At 36.3% G+C, this 19,302-nt stretch overlaps 2 protein-coding genes across 6 annotated transcripts in view; both read right to left on the minus strand.

Moving 5' to 3' along the window:
• Nucleotides 1-80: 80 nt before the first annotated feature.
• Nucleotides 81-9,355, minus strand: LOC140743383 (uncharacterized). 2 transcript variants are annotated; one of them, XM_073074590.1, is made up of 8 exons: nt 9,258-9,355; nt 9,143-9,169; nt 6,009-6,083; nt 4,499-4,574; nt 2,778-2,898; nt 2,495-2,554; nt 2,256-2,364; nt 81-430 (listed from the first exon to the last, which is right to left on the minus strand). In XM_073074590.1, the coding sequence occupies exons 3-7, from the start codon at nt 6,076-6,078 to the stop codon at nt 2,269-2,271; spliced, it is 423 nt and encodes a 140-aa protein (XP_072930691.1). In that variant the 5' UTR covers nt 6,079-6,083; nt 9,143-9,169; nt 9,258-9,355; the 3' UTR covers nt 81-430; nt 2,256-2,268. The 2 variants fall into 2 exon arrangements, with proteins under 2 accessions (XP_072930691.1, XP_072930692.1); XM_073074591.1 differs by lacking the exon at nt 2,495-2,554.
• A 1,211-nt stretch (nt 9,356-10,566) lies between these two features.
• Nucleotides 10,567-19,302, minus strand: part of Best2 (bestrophin family protein) — a 76,255-nt gene continuing 67,519 nt past the window's right edge. For all 4 annotated transcript variants that reach the window (XM_073074594.1, XM_073074593.1, XM_073074592.1 and 1 more), the window contains 5 exons: nt 17,221-17,349; nt 15,801-15,908; nt 13,814-14,044; nt 12,954-13,218; nt 10,567-12,110 (listed from right to left, as the gene is read on the minus strand). In XM_073074594.1, coding sequence (XP_072930695.1) covers nt 11,554-12,110; nt 12,954-13,218; nt 13,814-14,044; nt 15,801-15,908; nt 17,221-17,349 — 1,290 coding nt within the window. In that variant the 3' untranslated portion in view covers nt 10,567-11,553. The remainder of the gene's footprint in view (nt 12,111-12,953; nt 13,219-13,813; nt 14,045-15,800; nt 15,909-17,220; nt 17,350-19,302) is intronic.

The following is a 19,302-nucleotide window of genomic DNA, read 5'->3' on the forward strand; positions in this document are numbered from 1 at the left end:
TTTACTACCTCTATTTTGTAAAAAAGAAAAGTAAAAGTAATCATTGCTAGGCAATAGTAGATTTGAAATACAAAGACAGATTGGGGAGGGGTAAAACAATTTATTTGAATAAATTAAAATTCAAAGTATATGTATAAAATACAATACATACTATAATAGGACTAAATAATAATTATCATATTATATAATAGTAAAGTATTACAGTCAAAAGATATTGTCAGATTCTTTCTGGGCAATTGCGTTCCTAGCCCTAGTAATTTTACAGTGAAGTTCTTAGTCACTACAAAGAATCCATACAATCAAAAATACAGAAAATCAATATTATCACGAAAAATACAAGTCAGAAAGTGTGGAGTTTACAATACATATAAGATAAGAAACACGACATCGATGCGTTCCGCTGCCACTGGAGTATACGGACAGCGTGAACCTGTAAAAAAATTGAGTGAATTAACTTTTGGTGAAGTATTATAAAATAGTACTACATTAAAATATAGAGTGAATTTTATGACAGTGCGAGGATAACGAAGTCTGAAATTATAAGAATTAACAAAACTTGCTAAAGAGAGTTAAGAGGTTTTTATTTTCATAAAAATTAAAGTAAATAACAAACTGAAGGAAAATGCATTTATTGGCCAATTGGATAAATCGATTTTAAAAATCTAATGCTGCATTACAATCCTTTCACCATTTTTAATTCATACATTTAGTTTGGGATTTCGCCATCTACGCACATTTGTAAATTTCACTCTGTATACATTTACTGTTGACTTTAAAATACAAACATTCTAACCCTTAGAAGTTAATTTTTCAAACATGTTTTTTATATTATAATATACACGAGTATGCATGCCATCTGATGGTAAGTGGCTACTACCGTCCATGGTCGTCTGTAATCAACCCCAAATTAGATTAAATTCCTTCCAGAGGTTGGCCCTAGGACTAAGCTGTAATGTCTGAAATGCCTCGGAAAAGTAGATGTCTACTTCTAAATATGTACTTTTCCGAGGCATTTCAGACATCCCTTACCCTACAAACGAGAACACAGCAGCGCTTAAAACCACTGTTATTAGTGTTGTTATTCAGAAATAGGTTTAGCAGGGTTGCTGCCAGATTCGAGGCACAGAGAGTTCTAGCACCTTTAAACATGAAAATAGGTGAAACAGGAGTTTATCTATTTCTTATCAGTAAGTAGAATAGTAATTGTATCATTGATTCCTTCAAAATTGGCAGATTTTCGAACTTTCAACCCGAATTTTGCCCCCTCGGGGGCGACATGTCAAAAAAATCTTTAGTGGGTAACTACCCACTAAAGATTTTTTTGACATGTCGTATGATGTAGGCAACTGCCTACATCATAAAATAATCTTCAGTAGTCCATCAGCATTATAGGTTATTTTTTATTGATAATTTGATAACACTAAAGTTTAGTGTTATATACAAAAAATAATATCCGTATATATCTGTAAACAATCAAAAGAGAAAACGGTATTGACAAACAAACGCAGGACCGTCATAAGGAAAGCGGGGGCCCCGGGGCACACACACAAGCAGTCACTGTTGCCTATGGACATTTGCAACACCAGAGAAGTAGCCAATGCATAGCCGGCTTTGAAAGAGAGCTCTCTTTGCACCCCCTCTTGAAGAGCATAGCGCTCAAGGAATATCTCAGGAAGAAGTGAATTTTGTTTTGTTTACGACTATACTATTTTTTTTTTAGAATAATTGGTTATTAGAAGTTCCGCCTCAGACCTTTAATTAGATGTTTTGCTACAATTTGCTAATTTGACCAATTTAGGTCAAATAAGTACAATTTTATGTTTAAAACAGAGAACATGAGTTTTTTTTTATCAGACACATAGGATAATGTTTTCGAGCTTGCGTATATCTCATTGTTTGGCATGTCCTGCAGTCCAAATGCCTAGACGAATTTTAACATATTTTAAAGCAGTCGGGGTTTTCCTTATAAATTCATCCTCAAATCCCATCAATGGTGGTTGGATAGATATATTCGAGCTTCGGGTGCATCACCACCCGCAGTAGAGCAACATATCTGCGCTAGACTTCATGTTTATCTTGATTCATTTGAATTCTTAGAAGTGTGTGAAAGTCAGCGACTGATAGATATCAGGTGAAGGGCTTGACGCATGTGACTATTTTCATTTCATAAAAAACCATTCCCTTGCTGAATGACATCATCAAAATGGTGGCCGCCGTAGACTCGGAGTAATAATTATTAGGAATAGGTTACTCACGTGGGCCCCGGATCTAGTAGCGAGGCCTCTCCTCATTGGGGGCGACTTCGTCCCTGAAGCGGTTTAGCGCGCCGGAGATGAGCGCCGTCAGGTCTTCATCTCCCAGGCTCTGTAACCATAGAGTAAGTAACATGCATGTTCCGTCCACAATTTTTGCGTTTATTGTATACTTAACTATCCGAACGAGCTCCGTAGCATGGTAGTCGACCTTAAGAACTACCATAATTACATCAACAAACCTGGGAATGATTCCCGTTCGCCATTCCATTCACGGGTTGGTTCGGGCGCTCATATTGAGTCTGAAAATAGTACGACTTGTTCAAAACTTGACGTAGTCAATAAACAGCACATTTTTTTAGTTTAGGCCAGGGTTATGTGGAATGTAATATCTAAAAGGTGTTGGTGTTTTCTTAAAGCTAAAACATATTACTTTATCTGAAAACGGGCAGGGCACGAGATACAATAATATGTTTCTAGCTTAAATCTTAACTATTCCATTTGAAGAAGAATCAGCAAACAAACCGTCATCTCCACGACGGTCAGTAAGACTAAGTCCATCGGACCCTCCCCGCGGCTGATCTCCACCACCCTGTCGCGCAGCTCTCGGTTGTATTGCCGCATCTTCTCTTGAAGGCGGCTGATCCTACAAATCAATAAATATTTAATTTACTTCACACTTTTGACAGAGAGCTAATGATTTTATCGAAGTAATTAGAGTGTTACTGCGACAATACTGTGCGATTTAAATTAATTCAAGTTTAATTAATTACTCTAATAGTTTCATTAGCCTATTACACATCAATATAATCATGTAACATCAGTATGCAATAAATGCAACTAGAATAAACTGCCACATAATAAGCTCTTAAAAAAAAAGAAAACATAAATTAAATACCTAATTCTTCAATGTGATATTCACATTTAATATTCCAATGGCTGATTTTTCACATTTATTTATCAGGGTGTAGTTTAATTAAAGCCTTGTATTGTACTTAGAACGAATTGTATAAAAATATGATTTTCATCATAAAGCCTATAGAAATAGGAAAAACAATAATTAGAAGTCATAAATAATTTGAATATTCATACCACCAAAATGAAAACTTTAAATACAAATCAATAAAGCTTATAATGGCTCACTTTTCAACTTACCTAATCTAACTATGTCATGTCATATTTTGTACAAAAAAATTATATTAGAGCCACATGTCATAAGGTGTAAGTTTTAGCTTATAATATTCATACAAAATATACGCAAAACATTATAACCATTCATTAATATCAATGTAAAACAAGAAAGTATAAAGAAACTAATACAACTACGGATATTAAAAAAAACATCAAAATGTACAGATTATTGTGAGAAATAGAATAGAAGCACATACAACAATTAATAGTACAAGCAAGAAAATATCAACCAATGCATGCGTACGTAGTACACAGATATACAGTTACAATATACTATTAAAAGATTTATAAGTGCAAAATAAGAAACTAAATCAAAACGAATATCAGCTACGAGTACGGAAATAACATTGTAAACTTTTGGGTTACAACTAACACAAACCCCTCTACGGATATAAGAGGAACAGACCATACATCAATTTACGAGAATTCCAAAACTCGAAAGTCCCAAGATTTTTGCCGGTCTTACGGTCCAAACGGCAGAATCGAATTCGGCTGGTCTTTAACAGGAAGGCCTAACAAAGATAAGAGGTACAAAAACAGCGAAATTTCTCATATATTACAAAATAAGCATTCATAACATACCTAATTCATATTTTAAATCATAAAATTAACATTGCATTTTATTTTTGAAAGCTACGCTAAAAGATTTTTTTTTTTGGAATTCTTGTCAAAAACAGCTACAGAACCGTTCTAAACGCTTTTTATGGAAATCAAAATAAAACACCCAAATACATCAATGTTTGACTATGACAAGGTTCTCAATGAACGTGGGAATATGTATAAGAGCTAACAGTTAACAGGCGACGGTTTAACACTGGCCACGTTGATTTAAAGCCTTGTCTCATTATAGAATGGAGATTATAATATTCAACACATAATACTGAAACATAAAAATACATAAAGCCATTGGCAAGTTTCGCTAAAGACAAAAATATTAAAACAAAATGAAACGCGGCACGTATATCGTCACAAAGCGTTTAAAATAACTGAATAAATTTAACTAATATGTACTAATGCGCTATTAAAAGCTCAAACGGATGGAAAGACATTCCAACCTTCCTTCAATCTCAGCGCTGCTTAAGCAGCAGAACTTTTGGCGATCGGTGCAGCGAGATCCAGTCTGGCTGCAGGCTGGAGAAAAATTACAATTCTATATCTGATACTAATTATTAAATTATATTGCTACTTTTGCCAAGTTTATTCTCCTAATAAATTCTTTATGAGATTTTGCCAACGGACATAAACATTAACTATGATCTGTGAACTAAAAAAACTTGACGGTAAGCGATCAATGTTGGTATTGATACCAAACTAACAAGTTTCTACGTCTAAAAACCCAGCTTGAACACTTCCCTTCAGTGCAACCTCCTAGTAACATCAGGGGAAAAACAAGTTTTTATCTCCTACACTACATTTAAAATAACCCTAACACCTACACCACACCACACATGCACCCGAGACCCACCAATCTGGAGATTTTATAAAATAGATTCAAGTATAATAAATTTGAGACTCATACAAATAAACACATTTTGCAAATTGAATTAAACACTTCTTACCCAAATATGATTGAATTAATTTGTCTTAAGCCGTTGAAAAGGGTTAAAACTAGCTGTAGGAAAACGACAATCTTTACCAATACTTACTGTAACAGCATGTCAGTACCTATGTTACAGACTTAAATTGTGAGTGACCAGTGCCTAGCAGTAGAGGTTGTATTGAATACAGTCAATCCAATATACAATGCATTGCTATGTCAGCTAAGCTTATTTACTTGTGCAGATGTGTATGTAAATACAAGTAATAAAAAAAGTAAAACCGCTGAAAATGCAAGCAAACATATTCATCTCATTCAGTATCTTAAAAATTACATTTTCTTCTAATAACATTTAATTAGAATTAGAAGTTCAAAGCATACTGCAACAAATTTGTACAGTGGGCTAAGAACGTATAAATTGCAAAATATGTATATTTGAAATATGGATCATAATCATGAATATAATTGTAGCAGCTTGGGTACAAGTATGTACCTAAGTTCAATAGCATATCTGCATTGGTTTATATACAGGTAATGAGAACTATAAGAATTTTTATAACATGTAACTGCAGTATGGCAAAAAGAAACCTTTATTTATTTACAGACCCTATAATAGTAATGTTACAATGTTGTTGTAATACAAAAAGGCAGAAGAAAAAAGATATTATTTTTCTGTTTCTTCAGTAGGCGTCAATGATATAATCAACACCAAATAGGACTGGAATCCTATCTGAGGTCGGTCACAGGTGCTCTGCTACTCCTGAGGATCAAATGCGAACGCCTCGAATAGGCATATCTCTTTAACCAATATTCTATTAATTGTTACTAAATTGCTATTAAGTAATTGATATTATAATTCAATTCATTTCGATAATAGTCATCAGCATGAATATGTTGAATTAGGTGTTGTTTGGTTAGTGTAGCAGATATCGTTTAGCAAAAAGAAAACCTACCAGCCAATAATTTCATTCAATTGGTAATTATTTGTAATTTCCTTGCTAGTAATCATCACAATATAAAATACTTACGGCGTGAAGCCGAGCGCGTATTGCGCGACACCCCCGGTGGCCGTGTGGACCGCTTGCTGCAGTCCGGCATACTTGCTAGAAAAGATAAAAATAATAGTATTAGAAAAATGTAAGTCTTCCAAGACAAAAAATGTTTTTCCCACTGTTTATTGTACAGATTAGGGCTAGATTTGGAGGTGTAGAGCGCTGGCGTTGGACAGCCTCATGTAAGTGTCCATCATTCCACACACTTTAAGACAACACATAAATAGATAATCCTGTTATTGGCCAGAAAAAGGAATAATAATGGAACCTTCAGGAAAAGGAGTAATAATGACAACACAAACCACTTCGAAATCCTTAGAAACCTCATAGGTGTAGCGGTGTATCCAGAACTATAGAATGCCTCGTTTCCTTCAAAGCTACCCAGATTTTTAAGAAGGAATGGAACCATCAGAATCAAAGCATTATAGCTTTTACTACTTTGAAAACCTTTAAAATAACAAAAGGTATAGCGGAATGTCCAGACTTGAACTATAGAATGCCCCGTCTCCTTCACAACTATTCAGATGTTTAAGGAAGAATGGAACAATCAGAGTCAAAAGACAATGAGTGCTACCACATAGAAATTCTTTGGCACAACAAAATAGGTAGACATGTGTCCAGATGTGAACTACAGAATGCCCAGTCTCTTTCAGAAATATCCAAATATTTAAGGAAGAATGGACCAAACAGAGTCAAAACACAATGGCTTGTACCACATTGAAATCCTTTGACAGAACAAAAGGAGTATCCTGACTTGAACCTTAGAATGCTCCTTCCCCATTATAATTATCCGGATGTTTGAGGTAATAATAGAACCATCAGCATCAAAACACAATGGCTTAAAATATTTAGATTTTTTTTTTTGAAACCTCAAATGTGTAACGGTGTATCCAGACTTGAACTATAGAATGCTTATCACCTTCAGAACTATCCAGGGGTTACAAACCACAATGGCTTCTATAACTTTGAAATCCTTTAAAACACAAAGGTGTAGAGGTGTGTCCAGACTTAAAGTAAAGAATGCTTTGCCACTTTCAGAACAATACAGATGAAAGGAAAACATGGAACCACTAGAATCAAAACACAACTGCGCTTATTACTTTGAAATCCTTTAAAACAAAAAGGTGTAGCAGTATAGCCAAACTTGAAACATAGAGTGCACCAACAACCTTATAACTATCCTGATTGTTAGGCAAACAATGGCACCATCAGTGTCCAAACACTACGGCTTATATCACTTTAAATACTTTGAAACCAACACTGTCACTTTGGAAACACACACTTTTCACAAGGAGGAGGAGGAAGGTTTGAGGGTTTTGTTTACAATGTAGAAATAGGAAGGGAGTACACAGTGCATCTGATGGTAACGAACCATGGTATGTGAGGTTTACCACAGATGCATGGCTACTCTCAAGAACTAAGTAGACACGCCTCGAATAAGTATGTTTTCCTTACTACACCCATCAAACTGGTTCACACTACTTAACACTTCACACTACTGTTATGAGGCAAAAACAGGTATACAAAAGTGAAACACAGAATGCTCAATCATCTTTATTTTTATAATAATAGAAATGGCAAATGAGCATACAGTCCAACTAATAGTAAATCAACCCCAGATATGAGTAGGTTTCCACCCACAGATACATTGCTACCCCTGAAGATTCAATCCTCCTCAGATAAGTACCTTTCCCTTGCCACACCTTTCAAAGCAGAACAAAGCAGCACTACTCTACATCTTTGTTTCATATCAAAATATTATTTGGCAGATATAGGTGTGGCAGTGGTGCCTCCAGAGGCGAACTTAAAGGGTTCTATCACCACCAAGATTCTTATTCTATAAAGCTATTCGGATATTATAGGAAAACTGAAGCAAGGTCTAGCAGAAGTATCTATTATTTGATTTTGTCGAGTTGATACTATTATGATTTACAATGTATACCTATAGGGTATGTAACCAGTTAACGGGTTAGCCTATATATGTTGTTTCCATTTTATTTGAAGTTACTCCAGTAAATGTTACAATTTTACGAACGACACTTTCAACTCATTTTGTATTTCATCACGATATATAAAGGGCACAATAAACTTCCAACATCAACTTTGTATGTTTTTATTTGAAATGATGATACTATCTTGAAGCAGATTGAATATCATAATGTAGTGGTAAAAGTATTGTTTTGGATATCCTTTATTATTTTATATTATTAATTATTTCTCAGTTCTACGATTTATAAATGTGCTGTTGTCTTTTGTTTTTGTAAGATTGGAGTAGAAATCAAGCTTGTCGTGCACCAGATGGTAAATAGTTACCGCTACCGTTGGACGTGTGTCAACTCAATATAGAACACAGATTCATTCCCACTTCTGAGTACTACCACGGTCAGCAGGCTTCTACACTTTTTCAATGAAACACAAAGTTCCTTCCCGCTAGAAATGGGTGAAAGGTAGTAGTTGAATGATGTCTCTGCCTTCCATTTCAAACTCCTTGGTATTATATATAGACTCACATCAAAGTCTTCGGAATTAAAAACAAGACAGGATATAAGATGACTTGCTAAATGAATCTCTATACAAATAATGCAGCAGATTCTATTTTTTTATATTATTGTTAACAATCCAATTGTTTGATGACAATGCAATGGTTTATGATTCAGCATTATATTTTACAAAAGACTTTAGCTTCATGTCGTGGAGGAATGCAGTGTATAGAAAATGGCCACACCCTAATACCAAAATTAGATCCTATTAAAAATAACTTAATTATATGATTTATAACAGCAAGAATAACAAATGGTTGGTAATCAAACTAATAGGCAATATTTCTCCAATTACATAGTTGGATTCTAAGGATATTCGTTTAAGTGCGTTACCTAGACATGAAGGGGGTGGGGGTGGTGCTCTCTGCAAATGGCTGCTTCATGTTCATCAAAATGTTAACACAATGAAATCTATATTTTAGCTAATCAATCAGTTATTTATGAAAAATTGTTTACTTTTTCAATAATATATGTTATAAAAACTGTATATTAAGAAATCTTTTTTCACTAACAATATTTTATAGTAAGATATGACTATATAGGTATATAAAAAATGCAGTATGTACATACCTCCTAAATCTTTCACTCCCTCTGAATCTGAAACAAAATACGGAGATTATGTCGAGTGAATATAAAGAACAATATCTTATCAATTTATTATGGAATTGAAGCCCATTAAACAAACCACAAGAAATTCGTAGGCAGAGACGACGATTTCGATAGCCGCGCCGATCGATAATAACATGACATTTCACTTTTCATACCACAGGAGAAAAATATTAGAATACCAGATTTAAAAATACATTAATAATTAAATAAAAGTACTTTGTTTACTACTTAAACAATAACAAATAGTATGATAAAATTATAACTTTATTAAATTATTAGAGCGATATTCGAGCATATTCACTAAGAAGTTAATTGCGCAGAGTTAGCTGTTTTATTGTATGTTCATTGTTTCTTTGTTTTATATCAAAATAATGTACAACAATGTGTAATTCTTAAAGCTTTTGGCCTAAACAATCTTATTATCTCGATATTAATTCATAAAACAGGAGGATGGTTATAAAAATTCACTTAACATTTTCTTTATGACCTGTCAAATTTGATGTTTCATGGGAATGAGGAGGGAAGAGCCGGTCAAAAGAACATCCCCTGTGAAGTAGAAATTGATCAAAAATTAACATATGGTATGCGTTGGTATCTAAGTCACAGCGCGTGTCTTCAAGCACAGAAGAACTTGGCCCTACGAGAAATGGTTGGAGCAGGTTGCTATGTCAGAAACGAGGATTTGGCGCGAGACCTATGCATGTAGTCGCTGGGTGAGTTTGTGACCCTGTTGGCGCACCGTATGTACGACCGTGCTGATTAGGGTTCTCACACTCATCTCAGGAAAATCACGTCCTAGCATGTTCGTCCACCTTGCAGCATACCATTTGCGCGTGAGCTTCTAGGTCAGACGCTTCCAACCACCTGGGGGTCGACTGCAGCTCAAGAAATTTAGCGTTCTACGGTTGTCATAATGTCGGTTGTCAAACTAAAAGCTGCGATCGGGGGGTCTGACGTCTGACGCTCCGTTAGTATAGGTGTTCTGTGTTCTGACGTCATCCGCACGCCATGATAGATAATACGTGTTTCGGCGGTAAAATTCAAAATTAAAATAAAAATGTTTTAAATCTAATAAAGTTAAAAATAAAATCATAGTTTAGTATAAAAAATACGATTTTAAATTTATTCATATATTTATTTACGTATTTATACATCCACTGCTATCAATTAAAATAGATCTCTAAAAAATGTCTACACCCGTATTATGAAAATTTATATTTTTCACCGACAAATACATATTTCAGTGATGGTTTCATTCGGGCGACCTGTTTTTTCGGTCCGAATAATAATCACAGTTATATTAAATTATGCAATTTAACACACAATGTGACTCATTATTCTCTTGTGGTTTATGAAAAAGGGAAGGAAAAAAATAAAAGAAGTAATCCGTTCAACTATTTTATAGAAAGTTATTATACAACTCAATCCCTGTTTGTGCATAAATTCAGTATATTAATAAAAAGGTCTTTATTCGACTATCGATATACAAATTTAAATTTAAATTCGATAAAGCACTGTTTCAAAATAGAGATTCTTTACAAAATATCAATCACATTTCCATAAGCACCACTAGTTATCCTGGGATCTTTTATTAGGTAACGATTCACGCAATTAATACATGATCATTATCCATGACGGACGTCGATGACGGTGTCGGTAGGTACCCATTCCTCATTAAAACATAACAACAAAGAACCGCTAATAAATATTGGTAGTTGTCTAATAAGCAATTCTCTTTAACTTTTAATAAGCAATTCTAATAAAATGTATTTTAATGTAGACTACAATTAAAATTTATTTTCTCGAAATACATACTCGTCATTTCGTCATATCTTTTATGAGGTAACATATGGGTCTAAGATATACCATACGATATCACAAGATCTATAAATGTCTGAGGGCTTCCACAGAAATATCTATTAGATTTACCTACTTAATGTGTTACGTGACATTTTTCTACACTAAAAATATAATATCTTCATAAAAATATTTCGCGATAGCAGCATTCGGCTACGGTAACCACGGTTTATGTATTTTTAATTTGCCAAGAAGTCCTATTGTTTACATATTGTCATCATTTTGTATCAGACAATAGGTACTCACATTCATATCTTGTCACTTAAACAAAATCAAATATGACGAATCGTTTATAATACAATAATTAAAACAATAAAAAATATCCTCTTGCGTCTTATTTTCGATATTAATTACAATACTTAGGCGAATGCGTCCCTTATTTGAATTATTCGAGCCATTAGATGTTAAATTGCTTTGAACAATTTCAAAATTACATTAAATATTAATTACTTGGTAAATATTAAAATAGGGTTTGAAAAGGTCACTTTTCAATTTCCTTATTAATCACATATAGCTCATACATAAACCTCTCCTCGTTTTGATCCATTGGGTTTTCGTGTAAATTCGGGTGGAGTTCCGGTGCCGCTGTGTTCGCTGTCTCGATCCGACGGCAACTCGGTCACCGTAGCTCTGGATACCGGAGGAGTGGACATGCCTCGGTCCGTCCTCGGCGTGGAGGGTGCCGAGCCATTCACTAGGGTAAGCTGCGATACTCCAATCGAGGAAAGGGCTGCCGATGACACTACGGGTGCAGCAGCCAGCATTGGGGTCATGCCCGACGTTAAACTAGGCGATAACACCGCTTGTGCGAGCGCCGTCGTACCGGGCTGACCGGCATGCAACGTGTTGTTCACCGATCCACTATCCAATTCTTGAATCGGCGAGAGAACCAAGGCTCCCAATACAGGGACTTCATTCTGGTATCCTTGATGCGCCATAATGACTCCCATGTTTTGCATGCCCATAGCGAGTCGATTCTCGCGATCCATTACTTCTTTGGTCACATCTGGTGTGGGTATGCGTGGTCTGTTGCGTAATGTTATTGGGATTGAACCATTTGTCTTCTGACCACCTGAAAAAGAAAGAATTTAGTGTATAATTCATATGCCTACTTAAATAAATAAAACTAAGCATTTCAACCATTTTTGCTTTGTGCAATAAATATTATGTAAAGTCGGGTACACCCATAGTCAGAAGAGAAATCTTATTTAAATATTTTATATATATTTTTATATATTTTATATATATTTTAGTCCAAGAGTGTAAGCAAGAGTGTAGGGTAAAAACGGAACTCTATTACTATCAGCCTCTGCTGTCTGCCCGTCTGTCCGTCCGTAAACCGTAATATTGACATTAGCAATAGTCATCAAGAGTAGCAAGAACACAGTGGCTGACATCATGTGAACTCTCATCATAGGATGATATTGTTATTGTTCGTTATATTCGCTATTCTAGATTACAATAATTTTGACATCTATACATATAAATAAAATTGGAGTGTCTGTTTTTAATATTGAAATAACCGCTTTTTACTACATGAATATACATACGGTACATAAAGGAAAATAACATTTTTTTCAATTTTTGTCTGTTTGTCTGTCTGTTAGTTCTCGCTAATCTCTGAAATGGCTAAACCGATTTTGTAGGGACTTTTATTGGCAGGTAGCTGATGTAATAAGGAGTAACTTGGCTACTTATATTTAAGAACTTGCTCTGGCCCGCGGTTTCACCCGCGTTATTTCTTTTAAACTAGGGTGAAACCGCGGGGCACAGCTAGTAAATAATATAGACGAACCGTGTCTAAAATTTTGTCGATGCTGTCCCCGGCCTGACTTGGTAACCACTATCATGTTATTGCTCGTTAAATTCGCCATTCTAGATTACAATATTTTGGACATAAATAATATAAACGAACCATGTCTAGAATTTTGTCGGTGCTGTCCCCGGCCTGACTTGCGTCCCACTAGCCTCTCGTACAGAGACATCTTGTGGTGCGGGGGCGGCGGAGCGGCTGGCTGCCCGGCCTCCGGACTCGAGTACACAACTGAGTTGTGTCGGTTTCGTCCAAACAACCCGCCCGACGAGTAGGCGGTAGATGCAGACCGAACTGAACCCATTCGTGAGATCTGCCTTTGAAACCAGTTTTTTCTGCGTTCCACCAACGGTGTGTCTACACTCTCCTGAAAATGTTTACCAATATATCAATATGTGTCACAATACTTTAACTAATAGCGATAGGTAGTTTTATGTTCAAAACTAACTACTACGATTAAATGACTACGAGCAGCAGGGATCACATACCATATACACTAAAAACCAGTAAGTTGTTTAAAAACCTTTGGCTTTACCAATTAGCAATGTATTATCTCATGAAATTGGAATATCTTCAGATTTCCATAATCAACTCTAAATTATCTATGAGCATTTATTGAACATCTGGTGACATTGCAGCTAGACTCCGGCGGCATCACGGCCACACCTATTTTTGCCTCAAAATAGGAGCGCTATTGTTGTTGTTGTTAAGCGCTGCTATGTTTAAAAGGTGTAATAAGGGAGACATTTTTCTGAGGCATTCCAGCTTAGTCCATAGGTGTAGCGGCGCATCTGTGGCTGACCTCAGATAGGAATATCTAATCCTATCTGGGGTTGATTATAGATGTCTATAGGCGGCACTAGCCACTTACCATCAGGTGTACTGCATTCTCATCTGCTACTCCCATATCATGAAAAAAATGTAATTATAACTATTTGCGTAAAGAAAGAATAAAACCTTACATAATCTGCGTAAGTTTCGTCATGACTCTTCCTGGGAGCTTGTACGTTGGCGTAAACTGCATCTTCAGCCTTTACTTTGTAGTGGTCAGCGGAACATGGCGGCTCGTGGCGGCGATAATGTTCCGAGGCGACTGTATACGGGAGGTCTTTCGGCACTACCTCTTCCCAGTATTGGTCTTTCAGTAATTCCGGATGTTCTTCGTGCATTTCGTCTACTATCATGTAGGCTGCCTGAAATTGATAAGAGTATTTGTTTTGTAAGTCTGAACAACAATTGGCGCATTTTAACCACTGTTCGGCGCGAAGACCAAAAATGTTAAGATTTCCGCGGCCGTTACAACAAATAAGGAACCGAATGTTCCTCTCTTCAATGGACAGGATGATCGTGTCCCGAAGAAAGTTAAGTGCACTGTATATACGAAAATAAGATGCAAAGTGCTATAGGGTCGGTGTACTAGGTATAAGGCACCCACAACTCACCCTAAGCTCGAGCTAGCTAGTCTTACCTCGGAATGGTCTACCAGTTACAGTCGACCTTACAGCACGTTGCACCGCGAACAATGAATTTAATACGAATTTAAAAGAAACGCTACGAATACGAATAGTGGCTTCTACTTCGGAGTATAACTAAAACAAAATGCGCGAACGCGACCGACGACTCCGAAGCTTCTCGAACAAGTTAAAATCCCGGTGGCGGCATACACCACCGCGAACGACACGACGAATACGACGATTTACAACGAACTAATTCAAACTAGAATCTCTATGCTTTTAATCCTAAAGATTAAAATTAATACCAACGACAGATAATTAATACGTAGAACCATAGACAAAACTGAACAACCACTTTGTCTAGATTAGATAAACAGGATAAGTGACCTACGAAGTTAAATAAAAGTTAAAGGTTAAAGGTGGTAGAACTCTCAGTGACTCGACTCCAGCGGCACCACCACCACACCTATTTCTGCCTTATAACAGCAATGTTAAACGCTGCTGTGTTCTGGTATAAAGGGTGTGGTAAGGGAGACATACTTTTTCGAGGCATTACAGCTTAGTCCTCATGGGTAGCAGCGCATCTGTGGTCGGCCTAGGGTCCTCTTATCCATCTGGGGTTGATTACAAATGTCCATGGGCGGCAGTAGCCACTTACCATCATGTGGATTGCATGTTCCTCTCCTATTTACTGTAATAACAAAAAAAACAACATCGCGCTAGGTCGGGAATTCGATGGGTAAAGTGGTTAAACTTAATGCGCACTTTCGTGCTTTCAAGGACTCGTTAAAGCGTCGAATTTGGTCATCATATGGATAGCAGAAGTTAAAATTTGTTTGAGACTTTTGTGACTTCCAATATGGATGCTAATTAGATATATAACGGTTTTACATAACAATAAAACCGATATTATGTGCCGAGAGGGAAAACAATGCTGTATGTTTTCCGGAGCCACATCAATTCGTAAATATGTATTTTTCTCCACCAATTCTCAGTGAAGTTTTATGGAATATAAGTACCTACGCAACCACAAAGGATTAATGTTCCGAGTTTTGCACTAGTGATTTGAATTTGAACATTTTACATTAATACGTGGTCAGAAACTATAAGTAGATAAATCAATTTCATATTAGGATACTAGTAGATGCTTACAAATTTAAATAAAAGTTAATACATTTTTTTAAATAGCTACACGACACGCGAATATTTTTTTTCAATTTAGATTATAAAATGTCCTTCACAAAACAAGTTCAGAATTAAAAACATGTCAATTTTATTCCAACGTTCATCGATTACCTAATTGTCGATCGCTAAAGCTGAGCTCACAGAACCGTTCATAGTCATAATTATGGGTCGTAAGATCGTATAGCAATTGTAAGTTCGTACAATTTTTATAGCACGAGGATATCGATAACAATCTCTCAATTACTGTCATTTAGACCCGACTGGAAGGTCAAATAAACAAGTTTGTCTTCTTCATACTATTCATACGAACCTTGATGTGTCGGTCTATAAGCCAATTCAGTTCAATATCATCATCATCTTCGCCGAAGGGGTTTATGAGTACTTCTGCTACTTTCAGCCATCCGACGTAAAAACAGAACTGGAATGGACAAAAAATGTATAATGGATGGGATGTTCGAGTGAGATCAATCAAAAATACAGGTAGGTACCGTAAGTAGACCTAGATAATTTCTTCTATTTGTGCGCGCGGGTCTATGTGTGCATGGGTTGTGTGTATGAATTTTGTTTGTGTGACAATGTGCAATGACCGTGTTCTGTTGGACCGAAATTGTTTTTGTCAGAGTTTGTTATTTGGAAGACGTCTAGTATTGTGGCAATAACTTGTAATTACGATGCATAGATTAGTAAAGATTACTCACTCCTAACAAGAAAATGTACCCAGTTTTGAGAATTAAAATAGTTACGTAAAAAAGTTTTGCCACGTCTCCGTGCTAAAATGTCCCTAAAATATTTGAAATAATTACTGTAATATTATGTAAATTACGCAGTATTAGTAATTTATTCGTAAATTTTCTCAAAAAAATTGTTTTATTTGTCAAGAATTCAAAAAAAGAACTTACTAATAAGCCGTTTTTGGCTTCATTCAATTTCAAGGCGGCGAATTATCTTTACTAATCTATGTTACGATGGCTCGCTAGATGCTAATTCTATTTAGAATGCAGCTTTAGTAACTCTGAAAAAGTTCTTCGATTCTTTCGATCGTAAAAGAGAGCCTAAAGCCTAAATGTTAGTGTTATAAGTAAAATATAAATTTTGTGCATTATTTGTTAATTCATTTATTTCATCTAGATCAGCTTTTTAGGAAGAACTATATTAAAATATACGTTATTTTATGAGCTAAGTTTGTTGGTTGTCAATCAATAAATTCCGTTTATTCGTATCCTACTATGACATTTACCCTCTTCACAAGAATTATTTATGATACATAAATCTGTCATCATAATTCCTATAAATCTGGGTCATTGAGCAAAATTTAACTCTACTTATCAGTACTTAAATAAATAATGGGTATAAGACAAAAGCCTAGTAGCTTGTCAATATTTGAATGAGATTATTTACTATTTAGATCATTTGAAGGAAGGATTATATATAATTCAATCATCTATAAATATCATCACGTCTTTATTAAAGCGGGTTCTTACGTTACTGTCAGTGCGAACTTCTGATAAATTATAATTATAAGTAAACAGACGTTACTTTTAACCGACTTTAAAAAGAAGATTCTGTATTCGTCCGTTATGTATGTATATGTCTGCGATTTTCTCAGAAACTACGAATCAAATTTGGATGGATTTGGGGTTCTTTGAAAGCATGTCTCACAAGGAATGTTTTAATACAAAATATATTAGGGATTTTTATAGAGATAAGTATACTAAATGCTTGTATTTTACCTGTAAAGCTGTGAACAGGGGGAAGTATACGTCTGGTTCATATTTGGAGGTGCTTCCTGGCGCAGGCGGCACGAGCTGTCGGCCCATGAGTGCTGCAACGAAATACGTATACAGCGCCAGTGTCACCACCTGAAATATTAATACAAGTAATTTATAAACGACTGTTATGATTGTTAATTGAAAAAACTTTTCCTTAAGCTCATCGTTAGGACTTTTCGTCAATAAGTTAGACAATTTGTGTGAAATTAAAAATAGAATATCGCAAAGCAAAAACTAAGTCTTTCGGCTACCGACAAAAAAAATCTTAAAACCTGAAGGTAGTCCGTTTTAAAAATGATTCATTTTTTTATAATATACCTAAGGGTATTAGACGATATGCATTGCACCTGATGGTAACTGGCTACTGCTGTCCATGTACATCTGCAATTAACTCCAAGTAAGATTGGATTGAAGATTCATTGGAAGAAGATTTTCAAGGCATATATAAGACATATATGCTTTTATCAGTTACCACACAAACAATTCTAACATATGTAAAATAATAAAGCGATCGAAAAATAATAAAACGTTCAAATAAAAAAAAAACACGTGAAAATTGTGTAAACAAGTGCCACGGTCTAGTAACAGTAATTCGGTTATTAATTCGGTTGAGCGAACTAGTGAACTGTAGACGTGTACACAAACATATTTTAGATACTATACTATTGTATCATTACATACGTAAAGCAGATTATAATTATGTATGTGTATGCGAAATTGTTGAACCGAAGTGTGAAATTGACACACAGGTAGGTTGCGTAGGTACTAACAGTATATAAATTAGAATATGCAAATAGCTAATACAGAAATCTGTGACGCTACGGCGACACACCTAACTTTACTGCTGAAAGGCGAGAAATGTCTCTTTTCTTTCTATTTTTTTAATAATATAGAAGTAGCTGACGAGCATGCAGTTCACCTAATTGTAAGTGGTACTGGCGCCCGTGGACATATGTAATTAACCCCAGATAAGATTAGATTCCTACCTGCGATTAGCCACGGACGTATCTGTGGCTAATCGCAGGTAAGAATCTAATGGGTAGCAGCGTACTGCTACCCCTTTTTTGTTTACGAGGGGGAAACCTTCAAAAGGTACCCGGTGCCGTGGGAGCGACGCAGGGTTATGGGGGATTCTTACCGCACTAAAACCCCCCCGGTGGCCGTCCTCGGCGCTGCGTAGAGAGCTCCGGGATCTCCAAAGGAACGCAACCGAATCTCTCTTAGCGCGTTGTGCCCTCGGGCTCTGCCCAGGTGAGCTTGACGCTCGCCACACCGTCTGGTGCGTACGACGGTATGCGATCACACATACCGCCGCCCTTCCCGGGGTCGCTTACCGGGCGGTTCGAGCTCCCACTCTGGCCGCCCGCAACATCGAAAGCCGCCTTTTAGTCACCTCTTACGACAGGCAGGGGATACCGTAGCCCTATTCTGGTCCCGGTACTACAGGGACACTCCGCGAAGTCCCTAGGGACTAAGTTACTAGGGCTGCTACCCCTGAGGACTAAGTTTGAGCGCGCTTTGCTTTGAGCGCGCACGGAAAAGTATGTCTCCCTTACCCATCGTAAGGGAGACATACTTTTCCGTGACGTAACTAGAATACAGCAGCGTTCAACAATGCTGATATTAAACAGAAATATGTGTGGCGGTGGTGCCGCCGGAGTCGAACCACAAAGGGCTCTACCGCCTTCAAAATTATTGACATCGAATTTACTTACGAATTATGAATTATACCTAAACAATTTGCCAGATTCAGTAGCGGTCGAAAGGTCCCTTTCATACCTATTGTTACGTTTCAGCCAACAGTTCCATTACCACTGCAATATTTATCAAACTTTTAATGAAGTATGTAATTTTTAAAAAGATCCAAATTTTTCAAAATCCCCCTGAACACTGTGGTAAATTTTACAGACTTCTAAGCGGACGGTTACAATCATGACTGTTGTGAGATTAACAGTCTAATTTTTTAAGATGTATTATCTGGGTCAGAGGCGTAGTAGGGGAAGATCTTTTTTAACTTGCGCCCTGGATGGCACGTTTGAAGGG

This window comes from Epargyreus clarus, unplaced genomic scaffold (assembly GCF_041222505.1).
Source record: "Epargyreus clarus isolate Ecla_fem2 unplaced genomic scaffold, WU_Ecla_fem_2.2 ptg000007l, whole genome shotgun sequence".
NCBI classification, from domain to species: Eukaryota; Metazoa; Arthropoda; class Insecta; order Lepidoptera; family Hesperiidae; genus Epargyreus; species Epargyreus clarus.

What these genes read in the sequence shown, in the direction of transcription:
- LOC140743383 (XM_073074590.1), bottom strand. Translation starts at nt 6,078, where the DNA reads ATGCCGGACTGCAGCAAGCGGTCCACACGGCCACCGGGGGTGTCGCGC. An exon ending in AGCGCTGAGATTGAAGGAAG is followed by an intron (nt 2,899 to 4,498) that starts GTTGGAATGTCT and finishes ATTGATTTGTAG; the next exon opens with GATCAGCCGCCTTCAAGAGA. An exon ending in TGACCGTCGTGGAGATGACG is followed by an intron (nt 2,555 to 2,777) that starts GTTTGTTTGCTG and finishes TACTATTTTCAG; the next exon opens with ACTCAATATGAGCGCCCGAA.